A 20,985-nucleotide genomic window follows, 5' to 3' on the forward strand; every position below is an offset into this window, starting at 1 on the left:
CACTGCTAAAAGCTTTTCTCGCATAAATTAAAATTTAAATGTGCACTATGGTGTATGAGTACTATTTTTTAAAAGTTTTTTTTTAGCCGAGATAAAATTCCCATACAAGTTATCGATAATTTGTATATGGGATCCATTTTAGCTGGGTTAAATTTTTCGATAATTTGTAGGGGAGCTAAATTTAGCGCGAGCTGCGTACCAGGCTTAACGCTCTACTCCGCGGACTTTGGATTAGAAAAAAATGGAAAATATTAACATTTAAAGAAGTATCAAGATCAGATACAAGACGATTGAAAAGAAACAATAAACTTTTGAATTATGTATTCACAAAAAAATATTTGAATTTAATTTTATTAGAAATTCAATAAAAACATGAAACAAAAATATGGCACAGTTTGTTTGGAGGTTTTTTTGACCTCCAAACAAACTATGCCATAAAATTTCTTGTGTAATAAAACATTCTTATTAATTTTTTTTTGAAAATCATTGAAACCATTTAAAAAAAATAGATTTTTATAAAAAAAAATCAATTTTTTTTCAAAAAAAAAAAAAAAAAATGGTATGCCAATAAAAAGGAAATATTTATTGATATCTATATGTATAAAAACAAAGTTTCAAAAATATTCGTTAATCTGTTTACAAAAAATAATTAAAAAAAAAAAAACAAATGTTTTGTATTGTAAAAATGTATTTTTTTTTTTTCATAAATAATTTTTAGAAAAAACAAATGTATTAAAGTTGGTATGACATTTTGTACCAATTAATTAATACCTTATACCAGAATTTCAAAAATTTATTTTTCAAAAAAAAACATTTTTTTTTTCAAATCCAAAAAAATATTTTTTCAAAATTTTATTCAAATTTTTATTTAATTAAAATTGAATCAGATAGACATTGTTAAAAACTAATTCCTGAACTTTATTAAAAATATCGCTAGAGCTTTTTTTTTTGAGAACGTTATACTCTTTTATTATTGGTATAGAATAGGTACTTACTTTATTTTAAGTCTTAGAGACATTAATTCCAAAAACTCCTCTGTGCAATCTTCAAAAAAAGCTATATACCGATTGTTAATAAAGAGAAGAATACAAATTTGGTTAAAATACTTTTTAAAAAATTAAAAAAAAAAAACTTATCTTTTGAAATGAATTTATTGAGCTCCAAAAAAGTAATTCTTTTATATGTATTTTTATTTTAAGAAAACAAACTAAATTGTTAAAGTCGATTTGAAAATAAATTGGTAGTAATTATCAATCATCACAAAAAAAAAATATAAATAAAAATCCCTTAAAAGAAATTCCAAAAATTAAATTTTGGATTTTTTTAAAATTGTTTTTAAATCTAAAAATAGATGTTTTTGAGAAAATCGCATAAACTAGAAAATGATTTATGATAGCGATAAAATTATCCATCCTATTAAGCGAGATATTAAAAACTCAGATTTTCATAAAAACATCTGAAAATAAAATGCACGACTGGGTCGCACGAACTTGCTCTTAGAGTTCAAGTTGCTTAAATTTTTAAAACTTTTTATATAGAAATTTGGGAAATGTACCTACCTATATAAAAACAAAAAAAAAAAACAAAAAAAAAATTTAAAAAAAAACATAAAATTCGTTTTTTTAAATAATTAAAACAAAATCTGAAATCAAATTGCCCTCCAAAACAAGTATGCAGTTTTATTTGATATATATATAATTCTCCTGTGCGTTTGTTTGTGACCCTACTCCTTCTAAACGACTTGATAGATTTTTCTGAAACCTGGTGGGTGGGATAAGGTCCATCCAAGACAGGTTTTGTTTTATAATTGGACCCGGTAGGTGGCGCTATTGTCAAGTTATATGCAAATTCCGTATTTGGGGTCGAATGACTGAACAGATTTTTGTGAAATTTTGTGTGTGCGATAAGGTCTATCCGAGACAGGTTTTGTGTTATAATTGGACCCGGTAGGTGGCGCTGTTGTCAAGTTATGTATACGCAAATTCCGTATTTGGGGTCGAAAGACTGAATAGATTTTTGTGAAATTTTGTGTGTGCGATAAGGTCCATCTGAGACAGGTATTGTGTTATAATTGGACCCGGTAGGTGGCGCTGTTGTCAAGTTTAATTCAAAATTTTTTGTGAAATTTTGTGTGTGTGATAAGGTTTGCCCCAGACAGGTTTTGTGTTATAATTGGACCCTGTAGGTTGCGCTGTAGTCAATTTATTTGTGCTCCACATATCAACCGAACCGAGTGAACCGGAAAAAGTTTAACACATTACAGGGCTAAAATTTGAAAACAAATACTTGGAAAGGCGGAACGAAGTCCGCCGGGTCAGCTAGTTTGATATATAAAGGTGTATTTTTAGAAAAAAAAAAAATTTCAAAATCGTTAGAGCCGTTTTTTAAAAAACTAATTTCTTGGAAAAAAAAGTTTAAAAAAAAAATTGGTATGCCATTTTGTAGAAATCACTGATCAACATCTTAAAGCAAAATTTCAAAAAAAAATCCAATGTCTCGTTTTCGAAAATTTGATTTTTCAAAAAAAAATTTCATATTTTTTTTTAAATCCAAAAATTATTTTTTTCAAAATTTTATTTTTGGCTTATATTCAAATTATATAAATGCTTTTTCACAAAAAGTTTCGTTGAAATCGAATAAGAAGTTTCAGAGTAAATCGGATTAAAAAAAAAACTGTTCTATGGCATGTACCGTTAATGATTTTCAAAATAAATTTTTTTTATTGGAAGATAAACCTTCTTTTAAAACTTACATTTAAATTCTTTTAACAAAATCGTTGGAGCCGTTTTTGAGATACTTCAATTTTACTAAAATCGGTATATGACATGTACCGTTATTTTTGGTCCAAAAAAATTAATTCCAAAAACCCCTCTGGAGAGTCGCCAAATAACGCTACATACCAAGTTTGACATCAATCGGTCTATCCGTTTAGGCTGTAGCTTCGTTTACAGACAGACAGACAGGCAGACGGACTCCCGGGACCCACTTTTTTGGCATTCTCTATCATCTTAATGTCATGGAAAAATGTTATCTCAAATGCATAACTTGATATATAGTACCTATATCGCTAGTAAAAATTTGAAAAAATTCCATTGCATATTTGTGCTTGCACATGCACAAACCGTGACGGATGGAATGACGGAATTCTTTTTGCATTTTTCTTATCGCAGTGTTGTTTTTGCTTAAAACCACTATTTTGTATACCTACTAAATATATCAATCACAAAATCCGATCGTAGTGTCCATTTGTATAATTCATTCATTACGAACGGATTCTGTGATTGTTTTTTCGGGAATCGTAGCAAATTTCCGATACGAATGGAATTCGTGATAAGTCCGAATATAAGTGAAGTAATTTTAGAAAAAGTTAATAAGCCATATTCCTGTGCACCGTTTCTAAAGGTGGAAAAGTACTTTCCTACGTTTTTTATCAAATTAAACTAGCTGCTTTTAAGAAAATAAGCTTTTCAAAATTAGTAGCGTATTGTTTTGTCCTCCACAATCCACGAATCCTTTGGGAGAGTGTTTAAACCATGCAAGTACTTAAAAGAAATCGATCATTCGAATAGTGAAAACCCTCTTCCTAAGGATTTTTCATTATCGTAAAGTCACGTTAAATTCTTTTTCAGACTCTATTGTATTAGGTACAAGCACAACTTGAGGTAAATGTATAAAAAGTATGAATACAAATGTTAAGACAACCCAGTACCAGTATGCGTTTGTATGTACCTACTTAGCTACTTACCTATAACCTATCACTCCGATAAGAATAAGCTAAACAATTAATCAATTTATTTAAGCCACTTTATTTTTGTAAATGATGACTGCACACATAATTATGCAAAGCTATTTATTATTATATTGCTAAGGATGCTGTTTATAGATTTCTAAATAGATAATTCGATAAGTAAACAAAATATATGTTAAGCATTTTTGAAAACACAATCGAGTCTTTGGAAGATTTTCGTTTTTTTTAAATTGGTGATTGCTTGTAGAGAACTCCTGTGATTTCCCCGTCTTTTTGAATAATGCATCTCCTAAAGCAATACAAATCAAATGATTATAAACATATTGAAATAAATTGTTGGTACTATGAACAATGAATTTTACCTATTTCCACTGTACATGCATATAGTAGGTGGATTTAAGTTCGGTTCCAATTTGCAAGCCTGCTCAGATATTGCTATACCAATTCCAGCCATTTCTGAGCTAATTGCTCCTTTTGCTATTGATAACAAAGTACAATTATTATTATTTATTGCTAGAGATTATTTATTACATATTTATTGAACTTACTGCAAAGACAAAGGCCTTGTTTGTTGGCGAACAGACATGCTGTGGTTTCAGGTGCTGAAACACTTTAAAATATAACAAGTGAGTGTGGAAGTTATTTTATAATTTTAAATTAATTTAACTCACATATCAGTTAAGACTTTTTCTAAAGATTGTTCCATTTTTTTTAATTTTTTATTGGGAATTTAAAGAAAATTTGTGTCTCAGACTTGTCTGGCTCTGCCCAAAGATGAAAAATGCACAAAAAAAAACATAAACAAAAGTGACGTATGACATTTTTGACAGGTGTTATCAGCTGACAGAATAGGGTGACCAAATTATATATATTTTACTTTTTTACAGGTTAGCTGGATTTACACAGCGAATTTTTAATTTTCGGTCCTATTCTGCTATTTGATTCATGTGATAGCCTAAAATAAGAAGCGTTTAAATGGGGTTTAAAATTAAAGTTAGGCTTTTTTATTTGATTTTCTAAAACAGACGGACGCAATATGCTTTGCTTTCGAAAGTAAGAGGTTTTTCAAAGCCATTTTGACGTTGTAAAGGAAGAAAATCTTTCGATTCACGTGAATCGAGTACCAGAATAGGGCTTAGCAGAATTTGTGAAAGCGATTTGAAGACAATAGCTGCGTTCCTTTGGAAATATTTATCTACTTTTTAGTACTTAAAACTACTTTGATCTACTTTGCTATACTGAAAAAGTAGTTCAAAGCCATGGTATAAAAAGACAAGGTATGATCATTAGAGCCGCCATCTTACAAAATGGGGTAATAAGGTTTTGACGTGTGGCATTTGGCAAAGTCAAAAGCAACAACAATTTCCAAGACAAATTTGTTTACAACAACAATTTCAATGGGCTGGGCTGTCAAAACCTTAAGTAGCCATAAGTTTTGACAGTTCTCGATACTGAGTTTTTTCTAATGATCATACCTTCTCTTTTTATACCATGGTTCAAAGCAGCTTTAAGTACTAAAAAGTAGATAAATATATCCAAAGGAACGCAGCTAATGGGGCGTATTCATAGACACTGTTCAAGCAACTTTTAAGAAAAACTCGAGTTTATCTAATTTGAATTACACTGGGTAAATACCATTTTAAGTTCAACATCAACTATAATTATGGCCCAATATGGCCCCTATTCTATAACGTTTTAAATGACAATAAAAGCAATCATATCTCATTAATATAGTAATAGATGTGTTTTTTATCACAACCTATCTTAACTGGACAAAAAAACGCAGTCGGAGCTAAGCAATTTACATTTTAAATGCAACAACACAAAAGCCCCTTGGGCTTAGTTGTTTAGCCCGGGGATTTCTCTGGGCTTAACTTTCTGAACAGTTTTAAATCTGTGCTAACAAACTATTTTTTTCATAAATTGTTTAGAATTTGTTTACAAACGTGAAAACTGACGTTTGGATTGACAAAATGTATTTTACTAGTTTTGCTAGCATACATACAACTCTAAATTTTTGTTGTGTCTTGTGTTTTTGGAACATTCAATATAAAGTGCTGCCAAGATTTCAGGTTAAGCCCCGAGGCGTTTTGTTTGTCCAGTTAAGCCCGGTGGTAATAAAAAACACACCTAATAACAACTTTCTTCAAAATCGATTTTTTGAAAATAATATTCATAAGTACTGAATGTAAACAAAATTCTTCTGAATTAATGGAATTAGGTTGGTTATAAAGATGTTCAGCAATTTTATATTTTATTATACTGTTGCTGTCTTTTTGTGAGAATTGTGCAAAGTACGTTCGTTAACGTATTGACGATTTATGTCTCTATCATTTTCTTCTGATGAAGTAGAGAGAGCAATAGTCAAAACGTTAACGAATGAATGCCGTAGTTCAACCCCTGATTGCGCTGTGAACTTTCGACTCTGTTGTTGATGGGTGGTGAAATTAAGGCTTCGAATCACGGCACACGATTACGATCATAAGTTAACGTTTTGACTATTGTTGTTTCTATTTTATCAGTAGAAAAAGATAAGGACATATAGCGACCATACGTTAACGAACGTATGTAGTAATTCGGCCCAAATTTACTATCTCTCCTGAACTATAAGGCTGTAAAATAAAAAACTTACGGTGTATTATCGTTTTAAATTTCTATGTGTTTTATATATTTTTAAATTCAGTACGTCATAACGTCAATATATGATTTAAATAAATACGAAATAGCACGTATACGCCACAGTGCACATAGACAACGTGCAAATAACGTGAATTACAACTTTTAAATAATACTAGCACTCAATAATTGAACAAAATATTCATCTTTGTCGTCACTGCTGACAAATAACTAGAAAAACAAAATCGTTTTAAATAAGAATCCAGCTTCGTAAATTTTCTTATCAAGATTTCCCTTCCCAAAAACAACATCTGTTATATGATCCAATTAGGAAATTAGATAAAAACTTGTTTAACACTTCCGCAAGATAAAAAAATGCGTTTTTTTCCTCTGTGAAGCATAAATGTTTATTTTTTTTTATCAATCATATCATTCTAGATGTACATAACATTTTTTCTAACTTTGATTTAATGGCGCTGAGAGGAGAAAAAAAAGTAACGTGTTTAAAATATTGGCGCAGAGTTTCTGTTATCTTAAAGATATACACACTTCCTCACCTTACTATAATAAACATTTTTTTATGATAATGTACCTAAGTGTATTAAAAATAAGAGAATATGTATATTTATATTTGTTTTTTTTTTTTTTTTTTTGTTGTATAGTGTGGGGAATACGAATATAACAGAAAATAAAGACAAAAAAAAATTATAAGAAACTGAAACTAAAATTATTTTTTTTAGACAATTTCATATTTATCCACAAACAAGACTGATTCGGTTGAGTACTTGACTGGCGTTTCATCATCTACAGAAACCACATCCTTGGCATGTAAATCAGCAAATGGAGTTTTCGAAACAAATGTAACCTAAAAATTTATAATAATTAGAAATATGGGCTATTAGAGTTTTAAGAGAGTTTATTACTTGTAATGGGAAAAAGTCCCCTGGAATGGATGACGCACAACTAAATTCCATTGATCCTGCCTTGTTTGAACCATCAATGATCGGAATAAGCCATTGAAGAATATGTTTTCTAGAATCGTAATTATATGTTCCATCATATTCACCAACTGATGGTTGAATATTCAATCTAAAAAACGAAGTTTTTTTTGTTAATTTATTTGAAATAAGGACACGATCTTAAACTTACGGCAGGGGAATAGCAATGCAAACATCTTGCAATTCAAGGCGCTGTGCCTCAAGTTCATATTCAATGTTGACATCACAACCACCATCACCATTCTCTGATGGCCAACAGTTAACTAAAACAAAAAACCAAATTATTAATTGCTGAAAGACATTTTGTATGTTGGAAAATTACTTGTAAGGGGAATAGCTGAATCATCTTGAGTGGTATAACGCCATTTAAGCACACCAACATCTGTGTTCAATGGGAATGGCCTGGCTGGGTTCTTAAGTCCAATTTGTGAGCGTGTTTTGAAGAGTTCCTTGTCGACATTTGGATGCGTTTGCAATTGAATACCATGCTTGTCCTTATTTTCCAGATTGACCTTGATCCGTCCGAACGATTCATCTGAGATTCTCAGTGTTAGCAAACCAGAGAGTTCGAATGTTTGCAGTCCTCCATCGCGACCAAGACGAACAACCAATTTATCTTCCATTTTGAGATGAACGCTGGAAGGAAAAAAATTTTTTAATAAATTTGCATTCGTAAAAAAAAAGTTCAGATAACATTAAGACATGACATTACGATGATAGAGAATGCCAAAAAAGTGAGTCCCGGAAGTCCGTCTGTCTGTCTGTATACGAAGCTATAGCCTAAACGGACGGACCGATTAATGTCAAACTTGGTATCTTGCGTTATTTGGCGACTCTCCGGAGAGGTTTTTGGAATTAATTTTGTTGGTCCAAAAATAACGGTACTTGCCATATACCGATTTTAGTAAAGTTGAAATTTCTCGAAAATGGCTCCAACGATTTTGTAAAAAAAAAATCAAATAAAGGTTCGAAGACAAAGTCTATCTTGAATTGAATACATTTTTTTTTGAAAATCATTACACTGGTCAACAAAATTAAACTTTTTTTTTGCCACAAGAACCGAAGTATACTTTTCTGAAGGTTTTTTGTGAAAAATTTTATTGGCTTCCGTTTTAAAATATAACCGTTATAAAATGACAAAAAAAACTTAATTTTGGCCGTTTTCGAAGCTAAATTTTTATGTGAGGTAATTTATTACAAACAAATTTGCAACGGTTCCTTTGGGAACTTATTATTTTCTTACAAAAACTGTTTAAATCTTTCCGATATCTCTTTTATTGCTAGAGATATCTTAAGTTTAAGTTAATAAGCCAAAAACAAACTTAACTTTATTAAAAGTTTAAGTCACTGGTCAACAAGATTTTTGCCACAAGAACCAAAGTATATTTTTTTTTAAGGTTTGAGGGTTCTTGAACTCGAATTCGAAATCAAAAATATTCTATTAGCCTTCGTTTTTTAAATATTATTAAAAACGGTAATATAACGGTAATGTTTCAAGAACGGATGCTAATCGAATTTTTCTGATTCAAGTTCAGCACCCCAAAACCCTTCAGAAAAGAATATTTGGGTTATTGTGGCAAAAAAAGTTAAATTTGGTTGACCAGTGCTATTTTTGAGCCAAATACTTATACATAATAATCTTGAGATATCTAGGGTAATAAAAGAGAAATCGGAAGGACTTAAAGAGTTTTTGAAGAGGGCTCGGTCACAAATTTCTTTGTAATGAATTACCTCGCATAAAAATATAACCTCCAAAACCTACAAAATGACGTTTTTCGCCATTTTATAACGGTAATATCTCAAGAACGGCGGCTAACAAAACTTTTCTGATTTTGGCATTTAGTACGTATATATTTTGGTTCTTGTGGCAAAAGCCTAGTTGACCAGTGTTATTAACGGTACCCGCCATGTTTTGTTTTTAATTCGATTTTCTCCGAAACTACTAATTTCGATTTCAACGAAATTTTTTGTAAAAAATCATTTATACAATTATAATATTATGCCAAAAAAAATTTTGAAAAAAATTAATATTTGGATTTTTGAAATTTATTTTTTTTTTTTTGAAAAATCCAATTTTCGAAAACCGGACTTTGATTTTCTTTTGAAATTAATTTCTTAAGAATGGCATCCAAATTTTAGTTTTTTTTTTTTAAAGACTAACGCTTTTGAATTTTATTTTTTAAATGCTTCTTAACAAAAGAAATGAAATTGCATACATGTTTTAGAGCTCAATTTGATTTCTTTTGAAGAACGAATTTTAAGTTTTTTTTTTTTTTCAAATCAATTTTCTAATTTTTTATACAAATACCCTTAAAAAATGTTAGCATTTTATTATTTACCTTTCGGTGAGAACATCGGAAATAAGTTTTGGCCTGACGGTTGTAGTTGAAGCAGCTCCACCTAAACTTGGAGTTAAATTGGCAATCTTTTCACCTTCGCTCTTTAGTTGATCAACAAAACTATCAACATCCTTGGTTTTGCCACCTAATTTGAGCGCATTACGAGCCATTGGTTTCCTAAAACAAAAAATGTTTTATCTAAAAAAATAAGGAAGAAGATTGGCAGAAACTTACTGTGCTTTAGGAGCAGATTTGATTTCACTAGAATCAATACTTGGTGTTGAAATGGATGAACTACTAATCCCACCCGATGATGGTCCAAATCCTTCCAAACTAGAACTAATGTGATGACTCATGCTGGCAGAGCTACCTCCACGTTTGGCTGATTCCATCCGTTGTCTTTGCAGTTCCTTGGCCTTTTCTCTCATCTTTTGACGAGCTTCACGTTCTTGAGTCTCTCTAACTGCTTGATAGACTTTCTCTTCGTGAGAATCCATCTCAACGAATGTCTTAATCTGTGCCAAATTGACACTTTCGCGATAACCAAGAGCAACAATTTCATCGAATGCAAAAATTAAATTGAATGCATTATCGAGGATGTCTTTCTCCTCCAGGGAGTGACAATATTCTGGAATCTATCAAAAAACGACTTAGAAAAGTATTCATTTTTTTGGAGGAATGAGAAAACTTACAACTTTCGAAAACAAACGAAGTGTTTCTAAATCTTCCAAAATGTTACTAGCTTTTGTGGTAATTAGAAGCATATAGAGCTTCTCCATGGGTTGATAGACATAACGAACTGAGTCTGTTTCAACGAATGTATGTTGCTTGCCGGAGGTCATTAGTTTGGGGAATGCAGCAAGTAGACCTTCAATACGGGCTTTGGTCATTTCGACAAACTGTCGTGATATAATGACTAGAATTTATTTAAACAAATTGAGTTTTAACATTTTCAGGTTATTGCAATCTTTTAGAAAACAAGAAAGACAAAAAAAAAAGTAGATAGGTATTTACCTTTGCCATTCTTGGTGCATACCGCTGAGGCGATGAGAACCTACAAAAAAAAAAATTTGGACACATATTTTTGTTAGTTTTGAAAGGTTTTTTTGATGAATTTTTATATTTACCATATTGTTTGATTATTTGAGAATTGTTTTTAATAGTTTTTTGTTAAATATTTTACAGAATTTGGGTAGTTTTTCTGAATTTACTGCGGTCCTAAAAAAATAATTTAATGTCGCTGACGTGTTCGATAATTTTTTTTTGTAGGGAAGATGTCAAAAAATATTTTTGTGTGCTGTTGACAGTTTTGTGGTGGAGAGGCTATTTATCGATATTTATTTTTTCGATATCAAAAAGCTATGTTTGTTTTTTTGATTTTTTGTGAGTTCTATTTGATTGTGAAAAAGAGGGTGTTCAATTAAAAGAATCTATCTATACCTGAAGCCTGGTACGCTCTCCACGCTAAATTTTAGCCAAGATAAAGTTCCCATAAGCCTGGTACGCTGCTCGCGCTAAATTTTAGCCGAGATAAAATTCCCATACAAGTTATCGATAACTTGTATGGGATCCATTTTGTCTCGGCTAAAAATTTTCGATAATTTGTATGGAACTAAAATTTAGCGCGAGCTGCGTACCAGGCTATACAAGTTGGGCCTTAAGCCTGGTACGCTGCTCTCGCTAAATTTTAGCTGAGATAAAATTCCCATACAAGTTATCGATAACTTGTATGGGATCCATTTTATCTCGGCTAAAAATTTTCGATGTATGGGAGCTAAAATTTAGCGCGAGCAGCGTACCAGGCTTAACCTGACTATTAAATTGGTTATTGGTATAGCCTGGTACGCTGCTCGCGCTAAATTTTAGCTCCCATACAAATTATCGAAAATTTTATCTCGGCTAAAATTTAGCGCGAGCAGCGTACCAGGCTTATGGAGAAATATTTAACGCTCAGTTAAATATTTAACTGAGCTTTAAATTTGATTATTGGTAAGGCCCGTTGTCGATAATTTGTATGGGATCCATTTTAGCTCAGATAAAATTTTTCAATAATTTGTATGGGAGCTAAAATTTACCGCGGGCAGCGTACCAGGCTTCAATGACAACAAGAACAAAGAAAAAAACCGACACAACAGCCAAACCCTCTCGCACAGGACAGACAAAGATAAATTTGGAAGCACCAAGAAAATTGTCAAGACCTCCGGTCTCGGTTACTTTGGCAAATTCATTCCTATTCTTTCATCACGCAATCTAACCCACCGCTAGTTCCTCTCCCAATTGTGAATGCAGCTCCTACAACGAAAATTCAATTCAGATACGTCTATCTACTCGGGAAGAAGAGCATGAGTAGTACCGGACGAAATCGTAAACGAAAAATTTCTTTCTGCAGTACGCTGCTCGAGCAGCGAAATTGAAAGGTCTCCACCAATTGTTCTTACAAATAATTGCTGGTGACATATTTGTGTCACATTTGATTTTTTGGTTTTGTAAATCTGATATTTTATTTGAATTTTTAAAAGAATATAATGGTGTTTTCGTTTGGTAAAAAAATCAACTTATTTTTTGATCTAGGTCTGTCAAAAAGCAATTTTTGATCAATTAAGTAGTCGCAATTAAGTAGTCGCAACAACAGTTTTTTGACATGTTTAGATCAAAGAATAAATTGATTTTTTTACCAAACGAAAACACCATAAATAATTTTCCTACAAAAATATTTTGAAAAACTGTCCACTACTACACACTCTACAAATCTGCCTTTTTTTAGAAAGGAGAATTAACGAAACGAGTGTTATTGAGACTTTTCACGAGTCGTTTTTGCCGTGCGGCAAAGCTTTTCGACTCGTGTGAACGTAAGTCGCAGGTGGCTTAAGTGACATTCCCCATAGAAAAATCCTAGTCGACCGACATATCGTGCGGCCAAAAACGACTTGTGAAAAGTGAGCGTTACTTCTCGACTACACATTTGTAATCATTTCTAAAAATGTGCTATCCTAAGTCCGTATTTGGCGATAACTTTCTTACAAAAAATCGATAACATTTAATTTGTGCATTCAGTGCGAAAATATTTATTTTCATCACTTCAAATTCAAAGTGACAGTAGCGAACAAAAAACCGCCTAATTTTGCTGAAATGGCTAAAAAATAAAAGAACCTTTTCAATTTGTTTTAAATTTATGTTAATTTTTGCTCTCATAAAAAAATAATAAAAAAAATCGACAAAATGAGTTTCGATGAAGCAATAAATGCCTACTTCTTCATTGACGAAACAAACGATGACGAACCAGCCGAGCTTAGTTCAGCTTTTGCCACACTCAAAGAACACATCAAAAATGATAATCACATCAAATGGATACAATCCCAAGAAGGTTTCTCTTTAATACGTTCTGGCAAACTAACCCGAAAAGATGTCTTTATATTTGCTAAATTTGATGGTGAGCTATTTGAACAATTACAAACTACAAAATGTTTAATAGTTGGTCCAAAATGCTTAATTAATTGCTTACACAAATGTGAACCAATTCCATCGAGTTCATCACCAATTTTCACCACAGCAATGAGAGGATTGCATATATCAGCATCTGGTCTAAATGCTGCTGATAAAGAAAAGATTAGAATTTTAGTTTCTTGGATGGGTGGGTCGTATTTTCAGAATTTAGGTCGTTCGATTACACATTTACTATCGAATACTATCAAATCGACAAAGTATGAACATGCTACTTTGAATGGCATTCCTGTAATGCATGTCGAATGGGTTCATAATGTTTGGCAAAAGAGTTGCTCTACGAATTCTGTCTCGGCGACAGATCCCGAATTTGACAAATACAAATTGCCAGTGTTCTATGAGGTGAATATCACCTGCTCGGGAATTGATAGTGAGAAGAAAGCCGAGATTATGAGGCTCGTAGAGGAAAATGGGGGAACCTATAATCGAGCTTTTCGGTCACAGTACACTGACATTGTCATTACCGAAAGAAACAAAGCGAATTCTGATAAATATCAGGCAGCTATCAAGTACAAAAAAGACGTACTTGTCCCTGAGTGGATATTCGATAGTGTGACTAAAGGTTTCGCTCTTCCAACAAAGAACTATAAAGTCACTACGATGAAAGCATCCACTCCTACCAAATCCGATCATAGTGTGAGTGATTACACTCAACTTTCGGATGTTTCTAGAATCTCGGTTATGAATGCTAGCAAACGCATGGATTTAACCGTAAACGATTCCATTTGTTCCACTTTAAACGAAACTGGTCGATCTCAGGGAATGGCCAAAGCGGTTCTGACCAAACAGGCGAACTCCGTTGTTCCACAGTACAAATCTATTTTAGCTGAGATTTGTCCAAAAAAGTCAAAGAAAGCAGGAACCTTTTTAGATGGTTGTTGTATCTATTTAAGTGGTTTTCGTGGGGAGGAGAAGGATAAATTAAATCGAATCCTTAATGCTGGAGGAGCGACTCGTTATGATGAAATAAATGAAAATTTGACTCATATCATAGTTGGTCAATTAGATGAGGCAGATTTTCGTGCCTGGCGAAGTCAGGGATTACTCTCAGTGGTGAATATAGTTCGCCTTGATTGGCTTTTAGAAAGTATAAATCAAAAGCAACCGGCTAGTGAGAATATTTATCGAGTCTCATTGCCAACTAATCGTGAGCCAGATGCTCCATCGCCGTCGAGTAAGAAAACTTTGCGATCAATGAATCATAGTTTTAAACAACCAGATTTGCCAACGAGGAAGAGATTGTTTTCTGGTGGTGCCAGTGCAACTCCGACTACTTCAGAACCACCATCTTCTGATAATAGTTCAACACTCTCAAAAAATGAAGAGGATGATTTGATATCACAGTACTCTCAAGATACACCGGTTGTTTTAATGCCACCACCACTACCTATGGCAACACCGAGATTGGAAGATGCATCATCAATTAGAATGCCACCACCAATGAGTTCTTCAACTCAATCGAGTTCAGTTGGAGTTCCACCACCAGCTCCGGCTGTTTCAGCTCCATTAACTACAGACTCGGAGATGAGTAATGGATTGACAACATTAGATTATGAGAATTTGAATTTCCTTCAAGGAATGGCTGTTTATATTGATCCGAAACATTTTGATGATGAATTTCATACACAATTGGTGTGTGAGTGTGAGGCAGCTCATGGTAATGTAGTGAAGGCGAATTTTAGAGATCCAGTTGATTATGCAATTGTTTCGTTTGAGAAGACATTGGATGTGAAGAAATTGCCGGTGAAGGCGAGGAATATTGTTACGGAACTTTATGTGGTAAGTAAATAATATAAATATGTTTTTTAATGTTTTTGTTTTAGTTTTTGAAAGGAACACCGTAGATTCTAACACAGCATACATTCATAGTTGAAAGAGAATATGACTGGAAAATAGTACAATAACTTAATCTGACAGATAAATTTCTAGATAACCTGCATAAAACCAAGCTGATGAAGTGTTTTTAATTAATTTGGTACTTTCGATTATTTTGTAGTTTTGTATAAATTTCTTCCATTTTCCACCAAAAGAGTCGTTTTCTGTGAAATGCTGATTAACATTTTAGCCGGAAAAATAGTTCCCAATTAAATGAAATTTTTCGAATTTAAAAGTTTTCCGCACTAAACTCTTATATAAGAAATGTGAAATATTATTTTTTCCGGAGAGAATTCTTTTTAATATTAGCCAGTCAGTATTGTTTTTATGTGTCTAAATTTAATCAAACACTCCTAAAATAATATAGTTTCCAGTGAATATTCGCAATCGCAATGGAGGTGATTGCGTCGGAAATAAGAAATTTTTAGACGATTTCGTGGTCAGCGCAAGGCTCTGTAATAAATTTAAATGATAATCTGTGAAAAATTCGAAGCAATTGTTAGGGAAGTATGAAAACGATAAATTCAACAGCCTTATGAATTTCCAAATTATTTCATCACATTGAAGTTTCATCCAAAAAGTGCAGAACAATGCATTTTTTTCAAAAATTAAATTTGAAAAATAAATGGTGAAAAGAAAATTAATTAAAGGCTTGGCCACACCGGAGGGTACGCGGTAGAGGTACAGGTAACGGTACGGGTATTTGTATGGAAAAAATTCCAAACTGACACATCAACGTTCGGGTGTGGAATTTTTTTAATACAAATATCGTTGCCGCTACCCGTACCGCTACCGCGTACCCTCCGGTGTGGCCAAGCCTTAAAACGATTTTATTTATCGTCGGCGTAAGCAAAATTGTTCTAAATCCACTTTTCACCGAAAATGACTTAATGATGCAGTTTTACTAATTTGAGGGTGCTCTTTCCGAATTTGAAAACCGTTTTTTTCAAACAAATTTCATTGCGCAGATAACATAACTTAATGGGACATAGAACAATAAAAACAGGGAAGTAGCCTTTTGAAAATGAGCCCGAGTATTCTTGATTGTTCTAAGTATCATCATATTTTGTTCTAAGTCGACTTTTCATTTAAGGAAAAACGTACTGGTATAGGAATTGTTCTAAGTCCAATTTTGGGTTTTTAGTTTTAAAAAAATATTTAAAAATAGTATGCAGCTATTAATGAGGTAAACTTGTATATTTTATTCAAGAGAAAAGAACAAACTTAATAAAAAACATAACTTGAATGGCAAACGAGCAGAAAATTGTTGCTTTAAACCAATTTGAAACTTAAAAATCGTCCCCTGTAAAATTTGCTTTTTGTGACTTAGAACAATTTTGCTTTACGGCGACGTTATGTTATTTAACAACACTTTTGATTAAAATCTCAAACCAATTGTTTAAACTACGTTGTAAAGTATCAGCAAATAACGAAATGCATTTTAAGAAAAATGAATAACAGTAGACACAGTGGATGATCCTTGAACGGACTGCACATTTTCTATGAGTAAAGTACGATTTCAGACATAAAATAAAGAAGATAGGGCTATTTTACTTTTGTAGATTTCAACTGTCACCATAATGTTTTTTTAAATATCGTTTTATACGAATTAAAACAGGTTTAGGGTTGACCTAAAATGTCGACAAAAACTAAAAATGAGGCTTTGTTCCTGAAGGTCTCAACAATAATAACACGTTTTTACCAAAATCGGATTAGATTTTTTTTTTGAGACATAAACATGTTTTTTTCGTGAAAAATTATATAAAAAAATTCAAGAAAAAACATCAGAAAACAAGTTTTAAAGCAAAAACAAAACAAATTTAAGGCGTGTTTTTTCTACAACTCAGTAACTACTCATTTTTTTATTTTATTCGAAAAACAATAAAAACAAATACTTACTTGTGTAATTTTTATTATTGTTTTGCGAATAAAATGAAAAGTGAGTAGCTACTGAGTAATAGAAAAAACAAGCCTTTAGTTTCGTTCAAGATTTCGTTATCGAATGTATGTATGGAAAATTTCGTTTCGCTTCAGCTGCGTACTAGGCTTAAAGGTGAAAAAGAAAATTTAGTACATTTTTATTTGATATTCATGAATTTAAGTTAAAGAATAGTCAATTAAATATAGCATAGCATTAATTTTAATAATTTGACTTAGTCACTTAACATCCATAATTTGCAAACAAAAAAAATTGTTTTTGTTTCATACATCTTTTCAAATAATCTTTTTATTTCAGGAAGAATGTATGAAGCAAAACAAACTTGTCCCAATTGAGTATTTCCATCGTCACATTCCGAATACTGCAGACGCTGGTCCTCTCAAAGGAATGACTATTGTCGTGAGCATATACGCCGGTCTAGAACGTGATTTTGTTGATGCTGTGGCACAACTTTTGGGAGCATCTGTTAATAAAACATTTGTCAAGCGTGAGAAACCTCTGCTCATATGTCCCCAGCCTGAGGGTTCCAAATATGAGGGAGCTATTAAGTGGCAATATCCAGTTGTTACATCCAAATGGTTACTAGATTGCGCTGAAATGGGAGAAAAACTTCCATATAATGATTATCTTGTTGGCGATAGTCCGCTAGACTTTCCATCATCTCCAGCACTACGGGAAAAGAATTCAAATGAATTGTCTCGCACATTGACTCCACGTGTAACACAACAAGCACCTGTTCGAATGGATACAAGTGAGTCAATTGAAAATGTTGCAGTGCCACCAGCAGTAGCAGCTCCAGCACCTGCTGCGAATCTTAATGTCACAACAGAATTTACTCCTTTAAGAAATAAGCGGGTCACAGAATTGGCAGGACCGAGCAGAAAAAGTCTTGGAGGAGATTCACCACAAACTCCGACAAATTGCGCCGGAAGACCATCATGTAACTTCGAGCTAATGGATGAAATTTTGGCCGAAATTGAAGATGAAGATGAAAGGGAGTGTCTACGTGAAGTCATCCTCGAGATGAGAAATAACCAAACACCGGAACTCGAAAGAATCAGACGCCAGGCATGCACGCCAATTAATAGAAAACTTCCAACACCTAAAGGCATTCCAGATTTTTGTACAACTCCCGAATTCGAGCAACGAATGTCTGAGGAGATCGAACGTCGATGGCGGTTACCAACAAAGAAACTTAAACCTAACACTCCTATTGAGGAAATTCGCAAAAGAATGCTTCGCGCTACTTGTAAAATGATTGGAATTGAATACAAGGGTTACACAGAGAGCCCTGCTTCCACTACACCTGTGGTCAAACCAGCTGCAGTAGCTGCAAATGAGACCACTACTCCACTCGCAGGAACTTTGTCACGCAAAAAATCTTCCTTCCAAGAGAAAATGGACTTTGAAGACTGTTCAACTAACAACTCTGCTCAGACGCCAGAGCTGAAACAGATCAGTGAGTATCTGAAAAATTGTGAGTCACGTCGGCAGAGTATTCAAAAGCCCAAAAAGCCACAAATGTTCGACAACACTGAGCAAGATGATGGACGTGTTATGAGATTTGAATCTGAGCAGTTTGGAGGTGGAACTGAAGAGATGGTCACCTGGAAAGATCCTACTGAATTTTCGGTCTCTAGACGATCCAAGAGTGCGTCCATGCAGTTTGTTGGAACTCCGCGATTCAGTATTTCATGCTCTAGTGATTCTATGCGTCAAGAAATCATTGAGAAATCACAACGTCTTCGAGGAGAAATTTCTGAGAATCTGACCAATTACGATCCAGAATGTACACATTTTCTGTGCGAGCGTCCGAATCGTGGTGAAAAAATGCTTGGTTGCATAGCATCTGGTAAATGGGTTTTAGGTCTGGCATACATCGAAGAGTGCTTCGCTCAAAATTGCTTTGTAAACGAAGAACTCTTTGAATGGGGTAATCCAAAAGCATTTAACCTACCAGAATTGACAAAAGAAGAACAAGTAATTGCCAATGCTGCACATCGTTGGCGTAAACAATTGGCCGATTCGGATGAACCTAATGCAGGTGCCTTCAGTGGTTTCCATGCTATTCTTAGAATTTCTGATCGTCATAAGGAATCTTTGAAAAATGTCATCAAAGCTGGACATGGTAAGATTCTTCAAGTTGAATCGCCCTACTCCAGTTCGGATCAGGTAAGACATGCCACACATTGTTTTGTCGATGTTAAAAAGGCTCCTCTAACACCGTCCGATTATGCTGTTCTTATGGAACATGGAGTTAAAGTTCTATCGCAGTTATACATTAATGCATATCTGATGAATGGAAAGGACGCTGATGTTGGCCCCTATACACTTAAAATTTAGGACAAGAAAAATATAAAATTTGTTAAAATTAACCACTTATTGTTATTTATCTTTTATTATGAAATAAATTATGAACAAAAAAAATATACATAATCAAAATTCACCGTTTTCGACATAATTATGGTCTTTTTTTATTTAACTAACACGAATGAAATGGTCTTAAAGGGTGGAAACCGTTTTTGAGAAAAGTAATTTTTTTTTACAAATTTGTTATAAATTTGTTTAAGTTTCGTATGTTTCCATACTTGCAGTTTGGCTGCTATTTTATACCGTCAATTTCATTATAATCTTTGAACAACAACAACATCTTGAAGGTGCTACCACCAAGCTTGAGTTACAGTAGCAGTAGTTGTTGTTTTTGGCTCTTAAAAGATAGATACCAGACATACATGGCTAACCATGCAGTCATTAGCTATGTTTTCATTTGCTAAATCAATAATCCGATTGATTTCTGTGAATCATTTGATTTCATTCATTCATTTCTGACCATACAACGGGTTTGTTTTCTAATGAGACTATTCCATCTCAGTGTATAATTTTCTTACACTAAAACCACCAAATATATAGACCACAAATTTTACACTTTTGCTATATTGCAACAAAAAAATACAAGTGGAAAATTTGTCTGTTATTGTTGCTATCTTTTTATTGCACCGGATCGTGAATACACCTAATAATTAAATACAAATAATTTAAGTTTTTTTATTTTGAAAGAAATGTAAAAAAGTTGTAAAAGTACGAAAACACCTTCTTAGATGGTCTTAATAAGGTATGCCATTAGATTTCTTGTAGGTATATCAAAGAATTTTTGGAAATTTAATTTTGAAAATTGTAGGGCGTTTTTTAAAAAATAAAAAAATAATTTTTTGTATAAAAAGTTTTTTTTTCAAAACAAAATTTGGTATGTCATTTAGAAAATCTTTGCAGACCCGTTTTGAAAATGTTGTTTAAAAAAAAAAAATTTAATTAAAAAAACCAAAAATAATAAAACTCTCTCTTACAAAAATTTTCTTTGAAATCGGTTAAGTCGTGTTCGAGAAAATTCAAAATCAATAAAGCGGTTTTATGGCAGGTATCGTTAATAACATTTCAGTGAATGAACAACAACTCAAACTGTATCAAAAACCGACTTGGTATAATTCGGCATAAAACCCATACAAGTCTCTGTTGAACTAAACATTTTAAAATAAAAAAAATTAATATAAAAGCAACTCTTATACGCTTCTGATAAAAATTCGTTGAAATGAGTTCAGTCGCTAAGGCGAAAGTCAGAAATCAATATAACGGTTCTATGACACAGGTACCATTAAAAATAACGGTTTTTAAAATCAAAAGTAGGACCTTTTGTCAAAGACAAATATTAAAATCGTTAAAGCCGTTCTTGAGAAAAACAAACATTTATTATTTTGGTCATATGACAGGTTCCGTTAATTTGAGTCCCAAAAATAAAAATTTCAATTTCGCCTCTAGGAAATCTCACAAAAATCCTATCTACCAATTTTGAAGAAAAAACCTTCAGTAGCTTGAATATCCGTTTTCACTAGAGTCCAAAATGAGATAATTTCGAAAATTATGTCATTTCGAATGTCAAATCGTAGGTATAGAAAAAAAAATCGTAAACGAAAA

General features: G+C 32.7%; 3 protein-coding genes across 3 annotated transcripts; 1 reads left to right on the plus strand and 2 right to left on the minus strand.

Annotated features, from left to right (window-relative positions):
- Positions 1–3,786: 3,786 nt before the first annotated feature.
- On the minus strand, positions 3,787–4,562 carry LOC129910974 (uncharacterized). Its single transcript, XM_055988587.1, has 4 exons — positions 4,420–4,562; positions 4,297–4,358; positions 4,111–4,225; positions 3,787–4,037 (listed from the first exon to the last, which is right to left on the minus strand). The coding sequence occupies exons 1-4, from the start codon at positions 4,452–4,454 to the stop codon at positions 3,974–3,976; spliced, it is 276 nt and encodes a 91-aa protein (XP_055844562.1). The 5' UTR covers positions 4,455–4,562; the 3' UTR covers positions 3,787–3,973.
- Positions 4,563–6,734: 2,172 nt separating this feature from the next.
- Positions 6,735–10,980, minus strand: LOC129911305 (coatomer subunit delta). The gene is made up of 9 exons (XM_055989048.1): positions 10,829–10,980; positions 10,716–10,755; positions 10,394–10,617; positions 9,936–10,336; positions 9,702–9,878; positions 7,685–7,998; positions 7,514–7,625; positions 7,288–7,453; positions 6,735–7,229 (listed from the first exon to the last, which is right to left on the minus strand). Exons 1-9 carry the CDS (start codon positions 10,829–10,831, stop codon positions 7,101–7,103), a joined length of 1,566 nt encoding a protein of 521 aa, XP_055845023.1. The 5' UTR covers positions 10,832–10,980; the 3' UTR covers positions 6,735–7,100.
- A 1,864-nt stretch (positions 10,981–12,844) lies between these two features.
- LOC129910527 (DNA topoisomerase 2-binding protein 1) lies at positions 12,845–19,477 on the plus strand. The gene is made up of 2 exons (XM_055987945.1): positions 12,845–14,981; positions 17,314–19,477. Exons 1-2 carry the CDS (start codon positions 12,921–12,923, stop codon positions 19,357–19,359), a joined length of 4,107 nt encoding a protein of 1,368 aa, XP_055843920.1. The 5' UTR covers positions 12,845–12,920; the 3' UTR covers positions 19,360–19,477.
- Positions 19,478–20,985: the final 1,508 nt, after the last annotated feature.

The sequence above is a fragment of the Episyrphus balteatus genome, chromosome 2, assembly GCF_945859705.1.
Source record: "Episyrphus balteatus chromosome 2, idEpiBalt1.1, whole genome shotgun sequence".
Lineage (NCBI taxonomy): Eukaryota > Metazoa > Arthropoda > Insecta > Diptera > Syrphidae > Episyrphus > Episyrphus balteatus.

Coding starts and splice junctions, on each gene's coding strand:
- LOC129910974 (XM_055988587.1), bottom strand. CDS start 4,454: ATGGAACAATCTTTAGAAAAAGTCTTAACTGATAT. Junction 4,226..4,296: donor ACAAGGCCTTTGTCTTTGCA/GTAAGTTCAATA, acceptor TGTTATCAATAG/CAAAAGGAGCAATTAGCTCA. Junction 4,038..4,110: donor TGCATGTACAGTGGAAATAG/GTAAAATTCATT, acceptor GTATTGCTTTAG/GAGATGCATTATTCAAAAAG.
- LOC129910527 (XM_055987945.1), top strand. CDS start 12,921: ATGAGTTTCGATGAAGCAATAAATGCCTACTTCTTCATTGACGAAACA. Junction 14,982..17,313: donor TTGTTACGGAACTTTATGTG/GTAAGTAAATAA, acceptor TTTTTATTTCAG/GAAGAATGTATGAAGCAAAA.
- LOC129911305 (XM_055989048.1), bottom strand. Junction 10,337..10,393: donor TTCGTTTGTTTTCGAAAGTT/GTAAGTTTTCTC, acceptor GTTTTTTGATAG/ATTCCAGAATATTGTCACTC. Junction 7,454..7,513: donor TGCATTGCTATTCCCCTGCC/GTAAGTTTAAGA, acceptor TTCGTTTTTTAG/ATTGAATATTCAACCATCAG.